The 26,365-nt window shown below is 41.5% G+C and overlaps 1 protein-coding gene across 4 annotated transcripts in view; it reads right to left on the bottom strand.

The window, feature by feature from the left end:
- Nucleotides 1–26,365, bottom strand: part of lhfpl7 (LHFPL tetraspan subfamily member 7) — a 110,412-nt gene that overhangs the window by 54,189 nt on the left and 29,858 nt on the right. Inside the window, exon 4 of one of the 4 annotated variants that reach the window (XM_030068040.1) lies at nt 17,449–18,162. The exons of the other annotated variants lie outside the window; for them this stretch is intronic. Within the exon in view, the coding sequence (XP_029923900.1) occupies nt 17,993–18,162 (170 nt within the window). The 3' untranslated portion in view covers nt 17,449–17,992. Of the gene's footprint in view, nt 1–17,448; nt 18,163–26,365 lie in introns of those variants that run through there. 4 annotated transcript variants of the gene reach the window in all.

A 26,365-nucleotide genomic window follows, 5' to 3' on the forward strand; every position in this document is an offset into this window, starting at 1 on the left:
CCAAACGAAAATGAAGCTGACGGCACCTCTAAACAAAAATGAAGCTTTTTGATCAATAGCTCTGAGCGGTGCTGGACAAGAGGATTGAGCTGACGAACAGGGGCGAGGGGTGTAAGTTGATTATGTGTGAAACTCGAAATTATCCTTTGCCATTCATCCTTTGTGGTGAATCCTCCTTGTCCCCCGGACAGAGCTAACGGAGAGCGGAGAAAAAGATACAAGAGGAGGAGAGATGATACAGTGACAGATCTGCAGAGTCTCAGATTCATATTGAGGAGGGAGAGGGAGAGAGAGAGTGTTTCTTCCACTTTTTCTCCACACCGCCCCCCTTGTCATTTAGGCCTCTCCATTTTCTCTTCCATTTTCTCCCCTCATATCAGTTTCTTTGTTGTTCTCACTCGCTCTCGCTTGCTCTCTCTTGCTCTCTCTTGCTCTCTCTTCCTCTCTCATTCCCCAGGCTGGTATGGGCAGGAGGCAGGTTCAGATTTCAGATTGCTGGCATGACAGTGACATCACCGCTGTGCCAAGCCTTCTGTGCCCAGGATCATTAGAGAGAGAGAAAGAGAGAGAGAGAGAGAGAGAGAGAGAGAGAGAGAGGGAGGGAGAGAGAGAGAGAGAGAGAGAGAGAGAGAGAGAGAGAGAGAGAGAGAGAGGGCGACTGTGCATGCACAAACAAAAACATGAATACACAGAGCAAACTAAGTCTATTTGAATTATTAGTGTGTGTTTGTGTTTGTGTGCATGTGTGTGGTGTATGACCCAGCATGGGACTGTGTTTGCCAGTCATATCCAAGGGAGCACAGCAGTCCCAAACCTGCCAGCGTCGCCTGACATCTTTATCCGGGCAGGCTGCCTGCCCACCTCGCCCACACCAACCGCCCATCTGAGTCACCTTGATCAGGGAGGAATCACATATCATTTCGTCATCGCAGTGCACATGCATAAACATGTATGCGCGTACACACACATGCACAGTGTCACATGCATTTGAGATGATCTCCACAGAGTGAGAGTCATCCCTTTATTCTTGGCATTATTTGGTTCAGAAAGAGAAGAAACAAAAAGACATCTAGACTTGCACAACAGTTTTATGTACCATTACACTGCATCACAGTGGCTTGCATTGCATGTGAAGGTGCACTGAGCAACATTGAGCTTTGCAAGCCACAAATTACATCAATTTATGTTATTACCCATAAATATGACATCACTTACGGTAACTGTGCACACCTTAGACTTTACTTATCTTCTTAGCGGCTAGCAGGGAAGGGGATGAAAACATTGTTTTTGATGCAGGTTATCGTACTGCCTTTTTTATTGTGTGTATGCAAAGATGTGTGTCTCTGTATTTTAGTACTGTCTATCTTCTGTGTTGGTGAGCCAAAGACAGCTTTCCATCTCGGTGGACAATAAAGTTTTATTCTATTCTATTCTATTCTATTCTATTTTTTCTGCAGAAGGGTCAAGCGTCAATGATGGGTCCAACTTTCTGTGGATGGAATTTGACTATTTTGGATTTCATTCTTAATGAATCACACTGGTGTTATGCACAGTATCTGTCAAATTTCACAAAGCTGTCTTTCACATTTTTTGCAAATGAACAGGAGTGAACTGGGGTAAATTAGGCACCGTGGAAGCCCTACTCATGAACGTTTAATAACCTTTATAAAACCTTAATTAAAAAAAAACAAAAAAAAAAACCTTGAACCCAAAACCTTTATAAAACAACACTTTTATGCTCACTTGTAGATCAAGCCAGGTCGAGACAGGCTCCAGATTATTTGATTATGATAGTGTTGCAGGGAAATCAGCCCATACGCGAGGATTTCCGGAGGTTATGTTGGTCACTGACAACACTGAGCCACAGCCCCAACCATCTTCGGAAGCAGCGCAGTGCCACAGATGCGACAGTGGTGCTTGCTTAAAACACTTTGTTGTCTGCCTTTGTTGTCAGCCTGACTGTGTGTAGGCAAGCAGATAAATGGAGAGGCGGCTATGCAAGGTACTGATTAAAAAGCTGCGGGGGGAGAAGGGAGGCTGGGGGCACAGAGTATTATTATTTATCAGCTCCTTATGGCTCCTCTCACGCACCTGGGCTCCCAGTGCAGGTAATGATAGTGCTGCAGGCGTACACAGACACACACACACACACGCACACACACACAAAACAAGGAGCACAGAAAGTGAGAACAAGCTGAAGAACATTCCTATATACTTCTGCAGCAGCTAGGGACACATACAAATAATATACGGTAGCTAGAATTCCCACAGCATTAGGTGTGTGATATATATTTATGAGTTTGAAAGTTGACTTTCAAAATCAGAAGTCAATAAAAAAGACATATCTTTTACTTAGACCCACTTCACTGCTATTAATCTCTGATCGCTGGACCACTGAGCAAATCGGCCCTTCCTGTGGCTAAACAAGTCAAGACTACGAAGCAGTAAGCTTGGCTAGGATCCCCACCATAGAAAAGATGTTAATTACACTGGATCCCTCTAATAGAGTCACGCCACACCAATTAAAGACAACAGAGACACAGCACGGATGTACAGAGCTCATTACTCACGCAAACACACTGTTCTCACGGGACAAGGAGATTAATGGCACTCCTCTTATAGTGCATACACAGAGTGTGTATGATGCAAAGTGAAATACGCTCAGCAACTATGCAGAAAACACAAGACTGAGAGCCAGACGCTGCAACGCGGGCCAGAGGATGAGAGGGATGAGAAATCACTGGGCGGAATTGTCTAGTGATGGTAAATATGTGCATGCTGTGGGTGAGGACAGCGATGGGAAGAAAGAGAAACCATCGCTCAGACACCTTTGCACTTGCAAACATGAAACCTCCTTGAAAAAGAGAATGCCATGAATTACACTTATTTTCCACCAGTCCTTCACAAGGCCCTTGTTGAGGCGTAGGACACCAGACACATTTCAATTTCAGAGAATTTCAAAGATTCTCGGGGGCGACGCGCACGAGGGGGGCGGCGAGGGAGGAGAGGGCGAGAGGGGAGGGTGGAGGGAAGATGAAGAGGCGGCGGAGGGAGGGAGCCGACAAGGAGAGGAAGGAACAAAAGAAGGAGTTGAAAGCAAGAACTAAAGCACAGAGGGTGAGAGGGGGGCATATTCTTCAGAAAAATTGCTTGCGTGTATCATTTTCTTGTTACAGCTCTCTTTGAGGCACAAATAAGGCATTGTGGTGATAATTGCGTCTACGCTCTGCTGTCAGGCCTTGCTTGGCGGGGAGGAAAGGGCTGCTTCTGGTGTTTTCTAACGCAGACAGGAACATCCCTCCACTGTTTTGTCTCTTTCCCTTTCTTTCTCGCTCGCTGAAATGGTAGTCGATGTCCAGCCATTGTTGGGGGGCCTCCGATCGTGAAAAAAGGAACAGAAATCACAGATGATTCCTCTCTGACAGAGAAAACAACCCCTCTCTCTTCAGACGGAAGGTCTATCTCACCACCAAGGCCATTTTGTTTGTCTAAGAGGTTGTGACAGGCTGTAATTCCAGTTTGAAATGTATCACCTCAAAGTACAATAACACTTCTTGCAAGAAACTATGCAGCCAAACTTTGTTCTCTTTCACACATGGATATTAATATTTCTCTCAGCACGCGATGAATAACATGTCTCTCCTCAGCCACACAAAGTGCTCATTGTCCTCTTGCTGATGACCTCTCATGAGGGTCTTTGACATCCCCTGGCCCCGACCATGTCCCATTGAGACCGGGTTAAACAGCTTCACTATTAAAAGCAAAATGGAGCTGATGGAGGGATTATGGCTTTAGTGTCACTTCTATTACCCATTATAAGTCTTATCTGCACTGCCAAACCACAGGGACACAGTGACAACTCGGCCCCTGTGCTTTCAGATTGATGACTTGCTGTCTCGAATTCTTAAATCAGCAAATCTATAAATCTGTCCAAAGACATCATGGGGCAAATTCTCCTTTAGCCATCGTGGAGGACTATTTTATTTCCATAACGTCACTGCCCTGTCTTTAATCTATTTTATTTTCTTTTATATCCTTTATTACTGTTTTATTCATATCCTTCTTTAATAAAACACCTCTATACACCGCTGTTCTTTGCTGCTGCAATGTCCCAATTTCCCCTCAGGGATCAATAAAGCTCATCTTATCTTGCAAGCTGCCACGCAAACATATATGATTCTAGTTTCCTTTTCAGCGCTGAATGTGTTTTCTATAATGTGGTTCAGTAATGTCACTGCACTGCAAGCGGTATTGTGTTTTTTTGTGTATCTGTGTGCCTGTTTTGGAAATACAAATGCATTGGGGGAAAAAACCTTGAGGAGCCAAATACCATGTGTCCACGCAGATGTGTGGAGCTCTGTGTGTGTGCCTTGCACTCTGTGTGTGAAAGTCTGGTGACAGATTGAGAGTGCTGGGCGACTCTGGAGACCAGTGACACCTCCTGTTCCTGTTGCTTCTGCTGAATTTGAGCTACACTCCGAGATACGGCCTGCTCTGCCCCAGGCAACAAGAAAAGTACAGGGTGGCAGGGATTTCAGAAGTATTAATCCACACTCTTTTCTCTCTCTTTACTTCTGTATTTTGCCTTGTTTGTTTCTCATTTGTCTCCACACAAGAGACGACTTGTATCAAATAGATGTCTCCTGCCTGAGAAGCTTTGCTACCCAGCATTAAATTGCCTCTTGGTGACACAGAGAAAGAGCGGCAATTTGCAGCCAGTTTGCACACTTCATATTTCACCATGGGAACTGCTAAGCAGGTACGGGACTTCACAGCGACGACATTTGTTTTTTCTAAATGCGCATTCTCTGAGAAACACTAAACAAAGTACAGAACAGAGCAACTGGAGCTCTTCCTCTGCCAGTTCTCCTCTCACGGTCAGCTGACAGTATATGACTGATTCATCAACAGCTCTGATCTTTTAACACTAATAATTAATTCTCGGCTTTTGAAACTCGAAGGTTCAGTGGGTAAAGATGGATTCAATGTGCTGGAAACATTATCGCTGAGAATCCAGTCCATGATTTTCGCTGCATGTCCTCCCCATCTTTCATCTTCCCCTCAACTTTATTCAATCTAATAAAGCAAAAATTCCACAGAAGTGATTTTAAAAAGGCTCAGAAGATGAGAACTGTACAATAGCATTAGACTGATGAGAGCAGAATGACAGCGTGCTTTTTTCGTACTCTGCAACACTTTCTATCTCTCTGACATGCTTTGGTTAGAAGTTGAGAACCTGGGGAATTCCAGCCATGATGAAAGAGTACAGCTAACTCCACAGTAAACATGGCTAGACTGAACCAAGATACCCAGGAGACTATGAGAAATCATTAATACATCAAAGGCTGTCAAAAGAATACAGTCTGAAAGTCTTAAAGTGTAAACACGGCAGATGGCGAGCATCTCATCCTTGGACGGCCAATTCAGCCTCGCTGACACGGTATTAGCCCCAGCTGAGGTTGTTTGTATCTGCCTGTCAGTGAGAGGGGATAATGGTGAAATTGCTAGACGGATTATGAGATTAAGTTTTGCCATACTGACAGCAGGGATGGTAGTTAATAGGCATTCAAAGCCTCCAACCCTCTATAACAAAAAATATTTATCAGCATCATGATTATCATCCTCATTCTCATAATGATTTTACTGATAAAAGTTTCTGAAGACTGATGGTGATGCCAATATTTTTGGGGGGTTGAAGCTACTGATCTAGTATTCAATATCTTGGTTTGGAAAACAATATCAATATTGTTAGTAACACTTTTTGTAACAGGCTTACAAACGTGGCAAAATGCAACATCGTATGAGAGTTGTCTGTGGAGGCAGAGCGGGTACACAGCAGGACGTTGAGTGTTTGAGGGGGCACAGGACTTTAGAAAGTTTGGGAACCACTGGTTTAGAAGAAGGAGACACAAAAAACGAGAGGCTGCTGTGTCCAAATGAAATTCAGTGAACAAAGAACATCTAACTTCTGCTGACAACTGAGCCACTGTTGATCACACAGAGTCTCCATCCAAATGCAAAGACAAGACAATTAAACACAGTAACGGGTGTGGTTGGGGAATGTGGTGTGTAAGGCTGATCGTGTCTTATTCACAGCTCCCTTCCTGGCTGGCAGCTTCATCGTGACCCCAGAATGACACACCCCATTGTGAGAGGAGCGAAAGAAGAAGAGTGGGACTGTGGTGTCAGGGAGACCGGAGAACCTACGGACTTTAATCTTTTCTATTCTAGCCCGGCTGCTCGCCCTATCCGTCTTTCTTCCCTGTCTGTCTGTTTTTCTGCAGTGCACTCTTTAAAGTGTAATCAGAGAGAGGCGAGCGAGGTGAGAGATGTATCAGGAGAGAGAGCGAGAAGAAGAAAGATGGAGACATTCTGACAGAGATCGCTCTCTTCTATCCTTTCTGTCTGTGTGTACTTCTTTGCTGTAACAGATTAGATCACAAGCTTGAGAGCATTCATCCCATCAGCAGATCAATCAACATGAGCCACATGGGTGCCCCAACGTACACAGGACATATCAATTAGGGGGTAAGTGAGTGTGTGTGTGTGTGTGTGTGTGTGTGTGTCTGTGTGTTGGTGGGTGTGTCAGTTTGTGTGTTTTATGCCATTGCACAGACCTGATTAGGTTTAGTATAATATAGCTATCATAGAGAAAAACACCTGCAACATATCCGTGCTTGGTGTTTCCTTTATATTATATTGAACTGAAGGGGAGTGGACAAATTAAAGGAAACACTACATGAGAGTGGACTTTGAAGTAAAAACAACTGAAAAAAAAAAACAACAACTCTGTAAAACTTTAAATTATTCTATTCGGAGTATATTACAAAAATGTGACCATCTCTGAGAAAAATCTGCACTTTTTTTCTTTTTTTCAAACTTATTCCACATAAATAGTTTTCATCCTACGAAAGGCATAATCTGCCTCATAATCCATCAGTGTCACCCACACATCATGTTTACATCACGACAACAATTTTGCTGCCGTAGATGGATGTCCAAGCTGTTCAAGTGGCATGAAAGAAGTGGATCAACCGGTGAAAACACCAAATGTATGAGAACAGATTTCATTACAAAGATGATTGATTAAATCAGTAGATCATATGTGAGTGTGTGCGGACAGGGCCAGGATAATATGTGAGCCTGGTCCTGATATGGGGATAAAGAACTGTCCACAACTGAGTGCCTTTATGACACCTTTAGGAGAGAGAGAGAGAGAGAGAGAGAGAGAGAGAGAGAGAGAGAGAGAGAGAGAGAGAGAGAGAGAGAGAGAGAGAGAGAGAGAGAGAGATGAAGCTGCAATGCTGGAGGTTTCTCTCAGAATACTGATTTGAGCTCTGGCCTCTTGGTGAGATATGATACTTGCTTACAAATAACCTCAGAGAGAAATGCACATATCATATCCTCGTCTTACCCAGAGATACACATCCTTACCCAGAGATACACATCATCAGGACATAGAACAAAAGGCTGTGTGTGTGTGTGTGTGTGTGTGTGTGTCAAAGGGGGATAGCACTTATGTAAAAAGGTTCCCACTATATACCTTTTCACATGCACAGAATCCCTACAATTGCTTCAGCAGTCACTGCCATTCGGTTCTGTCAGGCCACCTGTGCCAAAGTGAGTACAAGGTGGAGCCACTAATTAGCTGGTTTCTGGTTAATTTAATAAATAAGAAATGAAACAGGTTTGCTTTAACCAGATTTATGTAGCTGTCTGTGCAATACGTGCTAACTGTGATTTTCTCTCTCTCTTTTTTTTTTTTTTTCTATGAGCGTCATTTTGGTTATTGGCAGGTTTTTGTCAGAGTGAGGAGAGGGGCCCAGTCGTCTCCTTCTCTTTCAGTGTAACCAGACACCATTGACTAATTGAGGGTGGGTAGGCATAAATTCATTCAAGGGAAGAGTTAATTATGAGTTGATTCCCTTAAAATACCGTTGGCATTTGAATGTTTGCTATGATGAGGCTTGTTCCAGGTTTCCAGGTACCAGGTTTAAGGATTTCCTTGTCTTGTCTACCCATCCCCTATGGAATGGTTCAGTCCAACTAGGATGGGGCCAAGGGTATATAACAAGCTATCATTGAATGTGAGTGTAGTCGATGGCCTTTTTTTCATGGACTTCCGTCTCCTTAGCCATTCTTCAAGTCAACATCATTTTTACTCATCCTCAGTGCCAGACAGCCACACTACAATCCCACATCAATGTAGAATTGCTTCCAGTAATGCTACAGAGTACTGCCTTTATTTTGTTCAAGAGAGTGGTATGCCAGAGTAAGTGTCATGGATCAGACATATGATTCACGCATACACACGCACGCACGCACGCATGCACGCACACACACAGGTATTTTAAACCAGACAGATTTTATAATCCCAATAAATGCCATCCATCTTTCATTGGTGTAATATAGTCTGCAATCAGAGCAGACTTACATACTGACAGGAAAATCCACCTCTTAGACACTGACAGCAGCTCTATGTGAGTCAAATCTCCTCTAACTCCACGCCGATGAATGAATAGTGTATTATGTAGCTATGCCAGTGTTAAAGTTCATCGCTAATTACCCAAATAAGGGATGGATGGATTGCTGAAGTCTGGTAGTCAGGTCCTCACAAGCATCAAATTAAAAGAAACCAGAGTGATATATGAACTAGCATCCATTATGTAGGATAGCAGCAGCAGCAACTGTATTAGGAGAGACCAAAGTGATGAATCAATAAAAATCCAATTTCATCCTAAGGGGAATGGACAACTGGCTCTCCATTAAAAACAAGGTGTGTTTGAGAAAAGAAAAGTCCTGTCTTCCATGAGTTCTGCTTTTTTAAAAAAATAAAATCATGTTTTTCAAGCCTTGATCATTTATCTCCTCTGTCTGTCAGGCATATTCTCCAACATGAGATGCATTTTGGAATCCAGCAGGCTTTAGTTTTCTGATGATTTTTCATACACTTTGCCTAATTTCCTAGCTTGTGTTTTCCTTCCATTTCCAAATCACTTGATTGGTAAGTTTGGGACCACATCTGTAGATGATGAGCTTTATCCTAATTGGTTTTGGTTTTGCTCTGAGATTGGCAAGTGTGTCCACTTGCTCGACACCATGCTGACCAGACCTATAATTGGTTTCTGCTCTTGCCCAGCTGACTCTAAAATACACAGCCAATCCTGAGCATTCCTGTAGCCATCACTCTAACTATCATCTTGTCAGGCACTAATGCCTCTCTCACTCCCACTGCTGCCTTTGCTGCAGACATTTCCTACAAAATCCAAATCAGCCCAGGTTTGCTGCTGTTATTCCCTTCTCATCTTCGCAGTCCTGCAGGATCAACAGATATTTTAAAGGAATGCACCAAGTTTTGGGGAAACGGCTGTGTAGGCCAGTTTACCCGTTGATTGGGCAGGCAAACATACACACAAAGAACACAGACACCCAAATCATGCATTAAAGTGGCTTAGAAGTTGCATTTAAAAGAACACTGATTTAACAGAGATGCAGGGGAGGACTGAAAGTGCGATTAAATCTTCCATCATCAGAGGGTATAAGGTTATGACTGAAAGAAGCTGATGGAGCAACAGGTAACAGGTGCAGTAAAGATGTGTCATCGATAACAAGTAGCATACTGTTCACAGCTACTTTCTTCTTTTGACGAAACGAGTGGTGAGTGATGACAAAAATCCACAGTAATTCTGGAAATGTCCAATTAACATTTGTAGCATTACTAGTCACCTTTGCACCGTTACACAGTCAGAAATACACTGACCAAACTGAGGCCTTTTCCACGTTAATATGGAAAATTTTCTAAACAGAAATGTTCTCCCACCATTAAAAAGAAGGCCTGTTTACACAACCTTCATTAAAATGTCTTTGTACAGAAAAGAATGACTACAAATGCTCAAGTAAGCATGCCGGGCCAGTAGGTGTCAATAAAGTCTACATCAATTATATATAGATGAGAACATTGTGAGCCTGCGTAGTGAGACTTTCCTGGTGATAAAACAAAAACAAGTAGTTAATTAACAGTAGCTAATAGTAGTGAAGTATTGATTAATTTATAGTTATTTCATGTCTGTTTTCACCTTACCTGTTTTCACCCCTATTTCTGACACAGCCCATGGTGCTATGGCAAAACTGAAAGCAAAATGTGATTCATATGTGTGGACAGATGGCAAGGATGAGTTGCTGCTTAGCATCACGTTATAATTCAAGGTGATGAAAGTCCAAGATGTCATCGCTTTCCAGAAAAAAACTCTCTGTTTAAGTGATCTAAAATGCTGTTTGTGTGTGGACAAGGTCTGAAACAGCAATGGCTGCACCATCAGATTAGTTTTCAAACATAATGTTTTGCTGAACACAATGAAAAATAACTCATTTAATTACTTTTAAAATTTTTTTTATCGATTTACACTCCATGTAGCAGAAAAGAACTGCTGCAGCTATCCTGAAATAATTTATCCACTCAACCAATAGCATAAGTGCGAGAAAGAAAGATGAGAGAAAAGCAATCAAGGACCAATAGAAATGCATTTTTTGCTCTTAGACATGTTGGAGTGTTTGAGTGACTGAGTTAACCCTATGGAGCAGAGGAAACCATTCACCCATGAATGGATCATCATCATACCTGAGTAAAAAGATTTTTGGTATGTTCTATAGTTGAGGAATTTGCTAATTTATTGAATTATTATTTTGACATTGGTTTCCAAATACATCAAAAGGGGGAGAAAATAAATAAAAACTAATAAAGAATTTTAGGGGAAAGGGTATGTGTACATGCCTGATGTGTCAGAGCATAAGGCCTGATTCAGCCTAAAATATGTTAGTCATAAAAATAACAAACTGAGTAAATCCTATCATTACACTAGGAATACTTTAAGTTGTGAAGATGCTGCCAATCATCTTTCATGAAATCAAAGTAAGTCATTCCAATCATATGTAAACATCCCTGAAGTCATGAATTTATGCTGACAAACTTATGTGCCTGTTCTGGTCCTCTTAGCCATGGCAAAATGAATACATCTGGGTTTAACGAGCTACAGAGTGTCTCAACTAGGACAGGGTATGCCAAAAACTGGTGTCTATAAAAGCATAAAAATGGAATAGAGGGGGTATGAGTGTTAAATTGGCCATGATAACAAAGCCAGGCCAGTGGCAGTCAGGTCACCAAAATTTTGATGTATCCCTTCAATTTAGTCCTTTGGAATTGCCTGTAAAGCTGTGAATGTTGATGCTGTGAGGCAGACTCAACAACTGGCTGAAGCATCCCTCTCACCATTATTTTGAACAGTTGCAAATGTGATTTCCTGCGTGGCACAAGAGGCGACAGCAGTGTGTGTGTATGCACACACACACACACACACACACACACACACACACACACACACATACACACATACACACACACATTGGTTTTATCTTTGTGGGGACATTGTATTGACTTACATTAATTCTCTACAGCCTTTCCCTAATCTTAGCCAATTTGTGCCCAACCCTAATCATAACCCTAACGCTCGAGGCGCCCCGGTGGCTCATCGGTTAAGATCGCGCACCATGTACCAGGGCTCAGTCCCGATCACAGCGCCCGGGATTCAAATATGACCTCAGGTCCTTTGCTGCATCCCCTCTCTCTCCCCTGCCTTTCCTGTCTATCTCTACTGTGACTGTCAAGTAAAGTAAACTGTAAAGCAGAAATGCCAAAAAAATTATCTAAAAAAATAATAACCCTAACCCTCACTTAATCGTAATTCTAACCCTAACCCAAACCAATAAGACAAATTTAACCTTTTTCTTTTGAGGACCACCAAAAATGAACTCATGGCCTGAATTGTCCTCACAGAACAGTGGTTTCTCAAAAGTTAGTCCTCACAAGTATAGCACACACACACACACACACACACACACACACACAGTCCTCACATGTGGTGTTTTTAATTCACTTAGCACAGCAAACACTTTCATTTACCTGATGCAAATGAGAGAGTCATAAACACTAGTAGTGCAAATACTAAATGAAAGGCACTAACCAATTAATCATGGTGTGTGTATGTGTGTGACAGATACAAAGGTCTTAACCTTTTACATTGTGTAGGAAAACAAATTCAAAAGGCACAGATGGCACAAACATAATGTGATATGAAAGCTGCACAGGCCCTCAGTCATAACTGTGCAGTGAGAAGAAGCTTTCAGCAGTGGATCAATCACTGCATGAGAGGGTGTAGAGAAAAAAAAGACGTAAGACAAATGGATCCGAAAAGAAAGAGCACTCAAACACAAACACACACAAAAACACACTTCCAAGAGTGTGTGTGCAAGTGCATTTGTGCGTTCACAGCTAAGGGACCAGTGTGGGGGACTAAAGCAGCTGTGGCAGCTTCAATTAAACAGCAGCAGACACAACAATGAGTCATCCTGGCTGTTGTGCTCATCACTGGTGGGAATTTCTGGAATTCACACACAAAAACAATCATACACATACACACACACACGAGCATGCGACCTCATTACTCTTATATGGTCAGTCAGTTTTCAGTAAGTAGAGATATAATTCTGTCTGTGACTGACCCTGTCTAGATGTATTTAGAGATTCAGTAAAACTTGTCAATCATACAGTGCACATGACTTAACATTAGCCCTGGTGCTCAATCCTAAATCCATTGTTGTCATAGACATGCCTGCAACTCCAGCAAAATACCTGTTCCCAGCTTGCAAACAATTAATTCAAGGAAATCTCAGATATTGCTGAAAGTGCGAAGTGTATGGTAGTATGTGTATTGTAATTCCTGTAAACAAAGGCGACCCTCTCTGCATTTTACATTGTGTGACCCCAGGTTGTGTTTCATGGGAAATCTGCTTTACAGCACAAAGATCATTTATTTATAGCACACAAAGGAAGAGGAAACTGTTCCCCATATTTCAGGCTCCAGAAATATTGTTTTGCCAGAACTCTATTAAACAAAACAGAGGTCTGGAGAAGCTTGAGAGCAGTTAGCTAAGACACCTAGTAAGGTTCGAGACTCTGTGGGCCATTTTGATATGAATAACAGGTAAACACAGGTGTTACTAGTGACACTTAGAAGGTTTCATCCAGAGTCTTTCAAGTGAGGCAGAAGGTACAACACCAGGACCCTGACGCTGTTAGACCCAAATGGAATAAAAGCTCATTAGTCATTAGTAACCTGCTATTTCATGTCAAAACTACAACAGTGCACTCAGTAGAGTGCAGATGTCTGCCAGGCATATCCCCCTCTCCGGTGCTTACACTTAGGCGAAAAAATAGCTGAGGAGTTAGCACTCAGTTGTGATTGAATCACTGCAACCTCAAGGTCTTAACTGCAGTCATAACTGCACAAAAAAATACTAGGTTGATGGGCTCTGTAGTATGTGAGACTAGCTGCAGACCGATACACACAGAAAAAGAAAAAACAGCTGTTTTTTCGCCTACTGAGAAAAGGTCCATGGACACGCATGGGTATGATGTGAGAGCAGCCATGTATAGATAAAATTTTGGATGAAATCGAGATGCATCAGTTTTTGCGTCTTTGCATCGATAAAATCGGATCCATTTAATTATTAGTTCTATGCCTTTTTTTAGAAATGTGGCCCATCCAATAATTTCATATTATGGACTATTTCTCCTATGTTACCTTACATTGAAGAGTGGATGTCGGCATGTTTAAGCAGCTTGTCACATTAAACTCATACGCGTTGAAGACGGCTGAGGTGGAATAAATACACACACCAGCGAACTACAAATTGAAGGTTTGGAAGCACTACAGATTTTACAAGACAGACAGAAAACTTGACAAATCAAATGCAATTTGCAAAATGTGTCACGATGCTGTAAAGTACACAGGCAGCTAACAACTAACATTATACCACACTTGAACCAGCGACATGGTGTGAATGTGGAGGCCTCTGCCAGAGCCCCGGGCTCCCCGCCTCATGTTCAGATTCATCTCAGGCTAACAGCCCCTAGAGTGGTGAGCAAAGTATTGCAACTTTTTTTAATGCCACCCTGGCTAACAGCTCCACTCGTTCAAAGACAATAATAGATGCAATGGCCTTCGTTATCTCTTAATATGCTTCATTGTTGTTGTTAATCTTGAACATCCTTTAATGTGAACTTGGTGTTATAAATCTTGTAAAACAAGGCCTTTTTGTGAAAGGTCATAATTTTATTTGGTTAATAAATAATCTAACTCACTGAACTGTATGGTATTATTCCCTTGCATCATCAAATCGCATCAATTACATCAAATCCCATTGTGTTGAATCAAATTGTTAAACTGCACTGCATAGCGATTGAGGATAAATCATATAAAATCGCACGGGTAGTTGATGCTTTTGTATAATGTATCGGATCGTTAGCAGTGTATCGAGATATGTATTGTATCAGCCACCGACCAAAGATGCACAACCCTACTGCCTACGTATCTCCCCTTTTTAATTCACGTTTTCATTTTCTCCCAACTATATTATTGTAACTCCTTCTACACGTGCCTCATTCAAGCGGCTTTAAATCATTTATAGCTGGTTCAGAATGCAGCTGCCAGATTATTCACTAGAACTAGCTGTAGGTCCCACATTACCTGTGGTGCTGCATCCCTCTATAGGCACGCTACAAAATTCAGAGTAAACTATAAAGCACTGCATCCCCTTGCCCACAGATACATTTCTGATCTCTGTATTCCTCATACCACTTCTTGACCACTCCGATCATCAAATATTGGCCTTTTATCCATTCCCTGCTCCAAATTCAAAACAAAAGGTGACCATGCCTATGCATTTTTAGCCCAACCCTCTTGAATAATCTTCCCCAACCAATTCAATTTGCTGAATCTCTGGGCTGTTTTAAGCAGCTACAAAAGACTCATCTTTATTGGCAAGCTTTTCCATAGATCTCTACAGAACATCTATAGAACTCTATACCATATCTATAGAGGATCTATGTGCCTTCTCCATCTGTGCTGCTTCATTTTATGTATTTGTTATTATTTTTCGTGTGTACGTGAAAGACTTTGCAACTAACATGAATCCAGCTGCCTCACAAGGCAAGTTGGAGTTGAATGGCCAGTGGGAAAAAAAATCATTTGCAACATGTTTATCTTTTCAATAAAGCTAAATAAAGAATAAAAACATATAGAACCAAACCAGAGAGAGAGAGCAGACAAGTATCAACATCCTTTCTAACGCAAAGGAATGGGGTTATGGGAAATATGGTCTTAGTTTTGAGGGGGAAAAAAACAACCATTAACAATACCACTGGAGTGAGGCACAGGCTACCAGTCATCTCAACCGTGGTGTCATTTGGTTACAGCAACTATCCCACAATATTAACATAAATTTGACAATAATGGTTAAAATGCTACATAAGTCACCCTTAACAAGAGCTGCTGTGAACATGTTGTGCATGTTTCCCATGAACGGTAGTGCACAGAGAGTAAATCTGGTGTGCACTCCCCTGTTCCTGCTGCACCCTGCCAAAGAAAGGAAGTAGCCCTTGAGTGCAGGAACTGGCTCCCACCTCATCATCTCTGCTGTAACTTGCAAAATGAAAATGCAGAGAGGCCTTCAGAGGTGCAGGACTCATGCAATATGCATAGGCACTAGTTCTTTGAGCATGTGTGTATGTGTATGTGTGGCTGTCTGTTTGCCAGAGCTTTCATGGGAGGATGACGGGAGAGTAGGAAAAGGAGAAAGGAGACACAAAAGGAATAAGAAACACTGATGCATACTTTGGACCCAGTGATGGTTCTGCTCCATTTGACAGAAGTGAAAGGATTCAGTTCGTCCACCAGAATATTTATGGAAAAAGTATGATTCTTTGCTTCTCAGATCTCTGCTGATTCAAAGAGGATGGAAAACATTTAGAGTTTACCCCATCTCTGCCTTCAAACTCCTTTTATCGCTGCTGTCATCTTTCTTCTCTCCTCCATCAGCATGTCATTTGTTGCTCACTAGTGTGACACAACTCGGAAATGCTAGGACATTTTTGGTGCGTGTGTATGGTTGTGTGTCCTTGTCTAAGAAGGCACGTGCAGAAGCAGAAGTGACCAGAGACTTTTATATGTAGCACAGATTCAATTCAAGACAGCTAGAAGATGAACGTTAATGAATATTGTAGGGAACATTAAAAATCAGAAGAAATCTTTTGGGAATGGATTGGTATTCTTTATTCATTTTATATGGAAGAAAATTTCAAAGCACACACATGCTTTCAAACATCAACATTAAAGATACATTAAAAAAAAAAAAAAAAATCATCGGTAGTGGGATCTAAGATATTCGTTTCAACACAAAGCCTGTGAGAGGACTCTCCAATATATGAAAAAAAAGATGAATTGGACAGCATGAAAGTTCATTCTTAATTACAGTCCAGCTCTAATTGACTGATAGACCAATTAGTTGTATGGGTAATGTATCAGTGAGTGAGCAGAGTGGAGTGCCGCTGTGTCCATAATTAAACATCAGACTTGACCAATGAGTGAACACAATATACACAAATCCACACACACAGGGTTTGATTTATATGTCCACATTAGAGCCTAATTTATCCATTTGGGTACATTGGTAATGATGACAGATGCTGTAATGCAGCGGAAGAACAGATTCCATCCTAAAAACACTTCTAGAAAGTGTGCCTCTCTGTTAGCTCTATACAAATTTATGCTTATTTTTACAATATTGTACTTTTTGTGAATCATTTTCGACAATGCAAACAGGGGACTACAAGATGCTCATTAGGATAGGGAAATGATCAACTCACCACTCTGTAAGCTCACTCTGATGCGTGGCCAGCTCTACAAGGTTTTTCAAATATAATCATCAAGGAAAAGGTGATATTAAATGATCTCATCTGTCCATGAGTGACATCCACTGAGTGAAAAGCACTTGTGTGAAAATCAAGGTAAAGCTTGAGGCAATGTGGCAAGCAAACCGCACAAACAAAAGATATGCTCAAATTTCATCTAGCTTATATACATAATACATAATACATAAATACTTTGGTGTATTATGAATTACTATCTTGAATCTATCAGTGCCCAGACTTAAGTGGGCTTAAGAGAATAGGTCAACAGTAAGTAAGCAGTGTAGCGTCAGCACATTACTCTCTCTCCTAAAAATTACGTCCTCATACAGCTAAACTGCACTATCAATGTTGTGGATCATGTTTGTAACATATCACAAAATGAGGTGGTGGATGGGTGAAAAAACCGACTTCATACATTACGCAGTGTTACCATATTCAAGTTCAGGTTCAAGTTTATTTAGAGCTCAACATCAATGTTAACAGTCTCAAAGGGCTTTACATGCCCACATTTGCAACAAACAGGACAACGCCCATCTGACTTAATCCTCATAGTGGGCAAGAACAAACTCCCAAGAAAACCCAGCTAGACTGGGCAAAAAATGGAAGAAATCTTGAGAAGATTTCAAGTGGTTTTGGTGCTTAAGCTTAACTTGAGACTGAAACACAATAAAAGCCAGAAAGAAAGATATGGCAAAAACAAACGTAATCCATGACAAAATACATTTCCCCCTAAATGTAATTAAGAATGCAGTTTAGTTGTCTGGGAACATAAGTTTTAGGAAACTGTGTTGTGACCCAATGCCTGGTCTGGTGGCCTTTTGTGCTGGTGGACACAAACATGCCTGCTAGGAACGGGAAATAGCAGAGAAGAAGTAGTTCACAGTGATTCACGTTGAAGTGGTAGTCCATTTTCAATTAGGCTTGCCTAGTCTTGTTCCCTAAACATACCTAAAGAAAAGGCTGATGGGTGTGGATTCTAGAGGCAGCGATGGAGGGATGTGACCAAGCGCATTACTGTCAACAGCAAGAGTTAAATGCAGCTCTCATCATACAATAAGTGACACTCACACATACTTCTAGCTGACTGATAGGACGCATTCATGATTAATGTCCATCGTCACAGTGCACTGTGAGTCACAGGTGAAGGGGGGTTACCATGTCAACATCACCCTCTGCAGCTAAACTAGGTCACATTCTGTCAACATGCACACATACACACACAGATACAAACACAACCAGATGGAGAGACGCAGACAGACACACAGCCACACAAATGCACACAACCCACAGCAGGCTCTTGTGTGCAGCAGCTAAATCGGGTCTTCTCCCAGCGCTTCCCTCTGATGTCTTGGTAAGATCTGTGAAATTCAGTGGTGAACAAGTTTGAGTCTCCCTGCAAAACGTACTTTGAGGTGCAAGAGAGCCTCCAGCGAGCCAACTCATGATGAAATAGAAAGAAATATCACTGATCGACAGAAAACAAGCAAGAGAAGTTTCTGGTTAAAATTGTGGTAGAAAATGTATGCAAGTACTGTGAGAGAGGAGAGAAGAGTAAAAGCATAAAGGACACGCAAAAAAATTGAAAAAATGGACAGGTTACGGCTACATTTTGTGCCTCGAGGCATGTTTGGAGGGCTAGGGCAAGGAGAGAGCTCAAAGACAGAGAAGAAAAACCAACAATGCGTCGATAATGTTTACTTTCTCTAAGAAAAGTTTTCACTCTGTGTGAGACTTTCTCTAAAGCAAAGATGCAGAATACTAATGATGATAAAATCACTCCTCACCCACTGATGGAAGGAAAAACAGACAAAGTGTAATTTAATTGTTGGAAAGATAGATTCTGCTAATAGACCTTGCAGCTGCAGCTCTCTCCCTGCCTGATATGAAAAATGTATTCATCTGGTATTGGTGTTATGATTGACAACTGGCAAAGGTACCATATGGGCTCTGATGGTGGCAGCGGCACTGAAATAACACAGCAGGTGCTTTGATCAAAGCACAGTTCCTATTTTCATCACCATGCTTGGGAGGACATCTGCATAGCAGCCTTGCCCAGGGGAACGCTGACACAGCAGGCCAGGCTTCCTCAGCATCAGCGCAAAGGAATTGGATGTGTGTGTGCGTGTGTGTGTGTGTGTGTGTGTAGGAAATACAGACACATACATAGAGGAATATGCACTCCCTTGCTCCTTTCGCCAAACAGGCAGAGTCAGGGTAAAACCACTGAAGGACTCTCTCTGATTGGGATGTAGATAACAAGGCAGTGTTTTAGAAGTTGCCCTTGCAGTGGGAGAATCTTCAAAGGAAAATATTCCTCGGATGCAGCTGGGGTTGGATGGAGTTTAGCTCCAAGCCAATTAGAAATCTTTTTTCAACCAAAAACATTTGTGGGAGTTCACTGAGCAAAATATAACGTTCCTTTAACAGGATCAATTTTCATTCACAGTGCTGTGACTACAAAATGTTTAATTTGGGACCAGCGCCAGCCAAAGTGTAATGGTTTTCAATTCAAAATCAATACAATGGCTGAAGTTAAAGGTGGAGTTCAACCAAAATTCAAAAGAAGATATTTTCCCAGTCTGTCCCAGTGTTGTTGTTGTTTTTTTTATTTTTATTATTATTAGTAGTAGTAGTAGTAGTAGTAGTAGTAGTAGTAGTAGTAGTAGTAGTAGTGGTATTTGCCAAGGTTACCAGTCTCCTTTTCCTCCACTGAAAAAAGGGATGGATTTTTTTTTTTTTTTTTTTTTTTTTGGAGCCCAAACCATAAAAATTTAGCATGTGAAAAACTCAGCAGCAACAACTCCTTGTACTTGTACAACAACAATTAAAAGAATCTGAATCTGAATCTCTTTCCTAAGACAGTGACACCAAAGTCCTCTGTTGGGAACTATTTTCTGATGAAAACACCAGCAAATCCAATCAGTCCTAATCTCATTTGTTCTTACTTGGGGCAGACAGATACGGTGTTCTTTGGCAGGAAAGAGTTGCCAATGAAATTCTTTGCCCTCAAGGACTGTGGATTATGCTGCTTTTCTGTATCACTGTCTTTGGAAAAGCTGTTGCTGTTGAGTTTTTCACATTTTTGACAGTTTCAGCTCCAAAAATGAATATCAACCTCAGAAAGCTGTATGATGGTCTTGGTCAGGTTATGGGTCTGATCCTGTGTGAGGCCACACATGTTAAAGTGTCCTTGAGCAAAATACTTCTCTCATTCTTCTATCTCTTGGAGAAAAAGTACACCAAAACTAACTGCTGAAAATTGCTTGAAATGCCATAACCAGACTGTTTATTTTCTTTTACATATTTTTCACACTTTGAAAAGCTTTTGATAACAAACAGTAATACCATACTCAATACTTAAAGTAATACCAGCCTCCATTTGTAGCTCCCGTTTAATTGTCCCATTTCTCTTGTTGTTCCTCAACATGTAAAAAGGTTCAATTTCATGCTGCTGCTGTCACTGACCTGACCAACATGACCATCTTCACCGGCATGAGTAAATAACTTTGGCACTCATATTCCTTTCAAAGGCAGAAAAATAAAAGCTCTTGGCACATTATCTCTTTTTCCAAGAAACTCAAAAAACTGTTCTCACACTGCTCACATCAATAGTGGGAAAACAACAGGCAATCAATGCACCATATAAAAACTTCACTGTGCTGTCATGTGAGCACATAATGCAAATGATCTTGGTATGTTAATATGCCTATAACCCTGCAGGAAAACACTGGAGATTAAGCTTGTATGTGCAATGACTGCTTGTACATGCGGCAGAGCGTGACATGTCTTCAGCACTGAACAGATAACCGCACAGCGAGACTCTGCTTGAGAGTTGTTCCATTACAAAGACATAACGTTGTCGTCAGCGCGGCACTTTCTGTGAATGGCTTAGGGTAAGATAAACTGAAGTTGCTGGTGAGCCCAGCAAGCATGAAGGACAAAGTTAAAGTGCTTTAGAGTCAGGCTGCAGGGCCATTAGTGCAGGACGCTGCGTCGGAATGAACATAAAACTGATTGAGGTTAATAAAAGGGGATGTGTTTTTATGTGTGCAATAGGGGCTGTGCATTTCATCCACTGATGCTGATTTCAATACACATCTTAACACTACAATGCATCTAGGTACATTTTAAGCAGCCGAGAGATCAGTGCAACTCGACTCAACCTTGACACTGTGCGATACCGTGCAATAGCCATGATGCAACAGTAGCCATATTTCCATCATTTTATTTTTATGTGCATTTTGAAGCATCATATCAAAAATGTTTTTGCATTTTTTGAAAAAGGGAGATGGAGACAATATATTCACATAGCAATGATGTAGCAAAGAGCCAGGGAGCAACTCCTATGTCAGACACCAAACACCACAGTGGTGGAGACACTTGCCGTATTTCCCCAATTAATCGCCTGGCCACAAATAGCCGCCTGGTTCTTTTAAACGCCTGGGGTCCAGGTTGATTTTGCATATTAAACGCCCGGGCTATTAATTGGGGAAATACGGTACTTCATTCAGCATCTTTGAAGAGAAAGGTGAAGAGGAAAGACAGGAGAGGGTGGGGAGCGCTTGTTTTCATTGAGCAAAGGAAGCAGGGGTCATTTGACCTGATGTGACCCTTTACACTAACAGAGAAACGGTGTGACAGGAGAGAAGACAAGAAACAAATGCACACAATTTGAGAGAAACAGGAATGGCAGTGACATGATGCCAAAAAGACAATATATGTGGAATGTACCAATACACAAGGTGCCGCATCGAATTTTGGGTGATTCACTTGTGGCTTTGTATCGATACCCCTCTGAAGTGATGTAGCCGCCTTTTACACATTAAGGCCGGAGCATCAAGATACATCAGTGAATTGTCACACCCCTAGTGTGCATGCGTATTGTGCACGCACATCAGTGTGTGTTTATGTCCACTTCTAAGCATGTTCCCGTGCCAGTTTCATGTGTCAGAGAGAGAGTGTATGATTGGTCTGTGTAGTGTGCGTGTATATAAATTGGTTTGTTTGTGCATGTGATTAGAATGTATGTACATGGAGTGTAGACATAACTGCATGTGTTAAGTATGTGCACTGTGAAGTGTGTGAACTATGTGTGTGCATGGTTCAGTTTCTTTTGTTGGTGTCTTATACAAACAACACACACACACACACACACACACACAGACCAAACAGCCATCCTCTCCAATGGATCCTGACCACGGAGAAAAACAGGCTGATAAAATATGCATGGTAGGAGAAAAACCTCACTGCCTTAGCACATAAAAATGTGCTGTCTCCCTGCCTCAGAGTGTAAAACATTGATGGCGGCAGTGCTACGCAGCAGAGGGGCTGAACCACTGGATGGAAGCAGTGGAGGGTGAGCAAGTTCACAGTCTAATTCTGGACCTTACCCGTGGGACCACCGGGCTGAGAAAGGGGAAAAAAAAAAAAAAAAAGCGAGCAGTTTTACCTCAAAAAAGCTTTTCCTGGTTCAGTTCAGCACTTGGTTTTGTGTGTTTGTGTGAGCGTGTGTGTGTGTGTGTGTATGTGTGTGTGAGAGAGAGAGAGAGAGAGAGAGAGAGAGAGGTGGAGAAAGAAAGAAATGGTGAGTTTTCAGATAAGCCTGGATCATTTCCTTATGGAGCTGAAACTGCAACACACACACACACACACACACACACTTGCATAGGTATGCTTCTGAGGACCTTGGTTGACTGGAAATCCCTAACCCCTAACCCTAACCCATATTCTGTTCACTGCACACCTAGTCCTAAACTAACCCTAACCTTATGCCATGGCCATTGCAAATATTTACATTTGGTGTGAGAGTGTCAGTTAAAACTGTGAATCAGGACACTTCATAGTTCCTTCCCTTCAACAGGTTAATCTACTGCTGTACATCAATGCTTACAATATACAACTTATTGTAATCACAGCAACAATAAACTAATGGCTACATTCACCAGTTGCATCGCTGTACATTAGGATTGGCCTCACAAAGCTAAATAGCTAACTCAGCTAATAAATGCTGTTGTCCTGGAGTTGAGAGTGCCACAATCCAGATTAAACTGCATTTCCAGAGTATCTAACTTCTGTATGGCGGCATATTTCCATGTGAAACAGGACAGGCAGTACATCTTGGGCGTCTCATAACAAATGTAATAATAATCTGGAGTGGTCACTCTCTGTGCCGCTAAAAGTATAAGACTGACTGATGAGTGGATGTCAGGATATTATTGGTTGAAATTTGTTTGTTCATGCCTACATGAGCATGCTTCATATTTTGTTTGGAAGGAAGAAAACATTTTTTTGGCATATATTAAATAGATGCACAAGATGACCAAGGAAGTGATATAAAAGGGTTAACAGGCATTTTTCATTTAACCTTGGCCTCAAAAATCTACCACTTCAAAACAACTGTGTTGTTTCCCAGCAATCAACACTAGCATAACACCAATTCTGAGCTAGCCATGCCATTTTTTGTGAAAATATTTGATGCATTTAATTGATTTTGGCAAATCCACAATTTCTACAATGCTATGGTTCAAGCTGAATAGCCACATCAAGCTAGAAGCATCTCTGCGCTTACAGATATTAGTCTGACAAGTATGGAAATAATGCAGCAGACATTGCAGCAGACAAAAGGTCATGACATGAGCCATGTCGCCCCCTCTGCCTTGGCAAAGTTCATTTATTGCTTACTTAATGCTTAGCCTTACACTTACCTTGATTAGAAATTGCCTCTTTATTGATTATATTTACCTAAACCTAATTCTAAAATGAACCCTAATCTCAGACTCTATAGCCCAGTGAGGATGTTTCCTGACTTTGGAGGATTTCCCTCAACCTACAGTACTCATAGTGACATTCGGTTCTCTTACATAGAGAAATGCAACGAATGAACACACACACACATGCACGCACGCGCGCGCGCACACACACACACACACACACACACACACACAGAGTGCATGTGCTTTGACTTTTAGAGATAGGGAACATGGGGATCAAAACAGCCATCAGTTGAACTGCAAAGCTGAAAGCAGCGTCTCGTCAGCAGTTCATTTCTCCCTATCTAACAGCACAGGGCCAGCAGTGGAAAACACACACCCAAAAGAAAACACTGATAATATGCACAGCATGAAAAAAACATTGTTCTTAATCTACTTGTTTCAGCGTTTATCAGCCCACTTTGATAGCACTCTCTCCACACAGTCACTCGCTCACACACACACACACACACACACACACACACACATATGCACTCCCACAAAGCCTGGCTGGGAAAGCAAACGCACTCCTCTGATCTGCCTCCCTCTGGGCTTTGTGTGCTCTCTCTGAAACCTCCATCTATCTAGACAAGAGTCAACCTGGAAGTGGAACAAAGAACTGGCTCCTCGCTCTGCATTGTTATTTAGCATAGTCTGTCGCTACGCTAGACACTGAGCTCCATTCCAGAGAATAGGATTACACACACATACACATACACACACACACACACACACACACACGCACAAAAGGCTCAACAATCTGGCTACGCACAGTTCTGAGTCTATCTCGTCTTTCCAAAGCGCCATTGATCTGATTGTGGAGTCAGACGGAGAAGCATGAGACTGGCAGCGTGCAATAAGCGCCACTTTAAACACACCATTAACCATGCCCTGTGAAAGTTCCAGCTTTGTCAATAAAGATTTAACCTGCCCAATGAATTCAGCTTCTAATTACGCTTAGTTAAATGCCACTTCCCCGGAATGCAAATCAGCTGCTCAATATTCTCAAGGATAGGGGCTATATAATTGCTGCTGATGCTGAATAAATGAGAGAAGAAAAACAACCGATAATGGGTTTGTTGATCAGGTAAAAACAGCTGACATATGAGACAAGCAAAGTCTTGGGCAGTGAAGTGGTTAACCAAATTGAACTCCTAATAAATGTAAACTCTCCAAGCAAAACTTCAGAACTTCAGAAGCGGCGCTGTGAGAAAGTGCTTGAGGAGCAATTGATTTGTTTCTAAGGGAGCCAAGTGAGGGCTTTCCTGACAAGACTGGTTTGTACATGGGAACACATTGTTAAGCTTCATCATTAGTAAATGCTACTTTAACTTTATTGCAAAAAGCAAATGTTGAAGTTGTGGTGTAGGTATCACAGCTGTAAATGTCACAGCTGTAAATGTGAAGGTCAAAGTATATATCCATGTCATAAACAAATGTTAGAGAATACCTTGCTGGAGCTATGCGGTACACCCCCGACCAAATCACACATAAACCCTGTTCTCTTATATCAAACCAGGACAGCATGTCACATTTGTACACATTAAAATGCTCCAGTGCACCAGGGCAGAGGATGAAGGCTGGTTCCAGCTAGAACAAGCTAGTGCCATGTTTTTTTATGGGGTTTCAAAGGCTGAAGCGCTGGTAAGACCATGCATGTTTATGGGACTTCTTCTCTGTTTGAATGAAAACAGCAGCATGGCATGTCACATGTAGCCCTGAACCAATGACCTGTGTTAAGTAGCTGTAATTGTCTTTTTACAGCAAGCTCTAAATCTATCTTCGCCTTTCCTTCACATGCTCATCCCTCCAGTCGCCATGCTGTCTCCGGTTGCCTAGCAGCAGCAGCTGTCCTCGAGATTTTAATTTTAATTTATTTATTTTTGTGTGTGTGTGTGTGTGTGACTTATGGTCAACAAAGTCAGCTCATTTTCATTAGGCAGTACAATTGTTGTTGAAGAAGGGTTAAGAATGAAAAGGTTGGACAGGACAGAATTGAGGACCAACCATATGACATTATCAGTTTATGGAAACTAGTTTCTATTTAGGGTCCAGATTAATTTTCACTGTCATAACACCTTATTCTACACGTGCACTTTAATGCACAACTGAATCATTATGGGAGAATTTGAAGGGGAAATCGACTCTATTAGTTCAAGAATTCAAAATTCCATGTATGTTATTCTGAAGGCCCTCTATGGCCTCCAGTGATGGCTCTTTGTAAGGATTAACCTTTTCAGCTCTGCTGCTCCCACTGGCTGGTTTATCACTGCTGCACAGCTGACCTTTATCCAAACCCCAGAGAACTTTATTTTAAATTCTAGTGGAGATCCCAAGATTTCCAAAGATACCAAATATGTCCTGCTGAATTACAGTGAAATGTGTATGAAATGATGCACAAGACATCTGGATATTTTCTATTTGATATAATGGTGCAGCCATTAAACAATGGAATCTTGGGTTTGAATATTTCATTCACTATCAGTGTGATGTAGCTTCAGTGAAGCGCTGCAAACAGCAGATATAGAGTATATATGTGCTGTTATCGTACATTATGGAAAAAACATGTTTTTCTAACTCTAACTAAACTGCTTGATTGGATATTTCAGGGAAAATCAGAGTTCAAGGATTTCATTATTCTAACTTTAGACTTACGGTTACACCCTATTTTGTGTGTACGTTCTAACATACTGCTGAACCATTTGAATAAGGGAGAATGCCTCATATCTGAGACACACATGAAAACTCAAGACCTTTAAATGATGAATTTGAAGGGGTGTACTTCATGAGTTCAAGAATTGAAGATCTTATG

Source organism: Myripristis murdjan, chromosome 14 (genome assembly GCF_902150065.1).
Source record: "Myripristis murdjan chromosome 14, fMyrMur1.1, whole genome shotgun sequence".
Taxonomy (NCBI): Eukaryota; Metazoa; Chordata; class Actinopteri; order Holocentriformes; family Holocentridae; genus Myripristis; species Myripristis murdjan.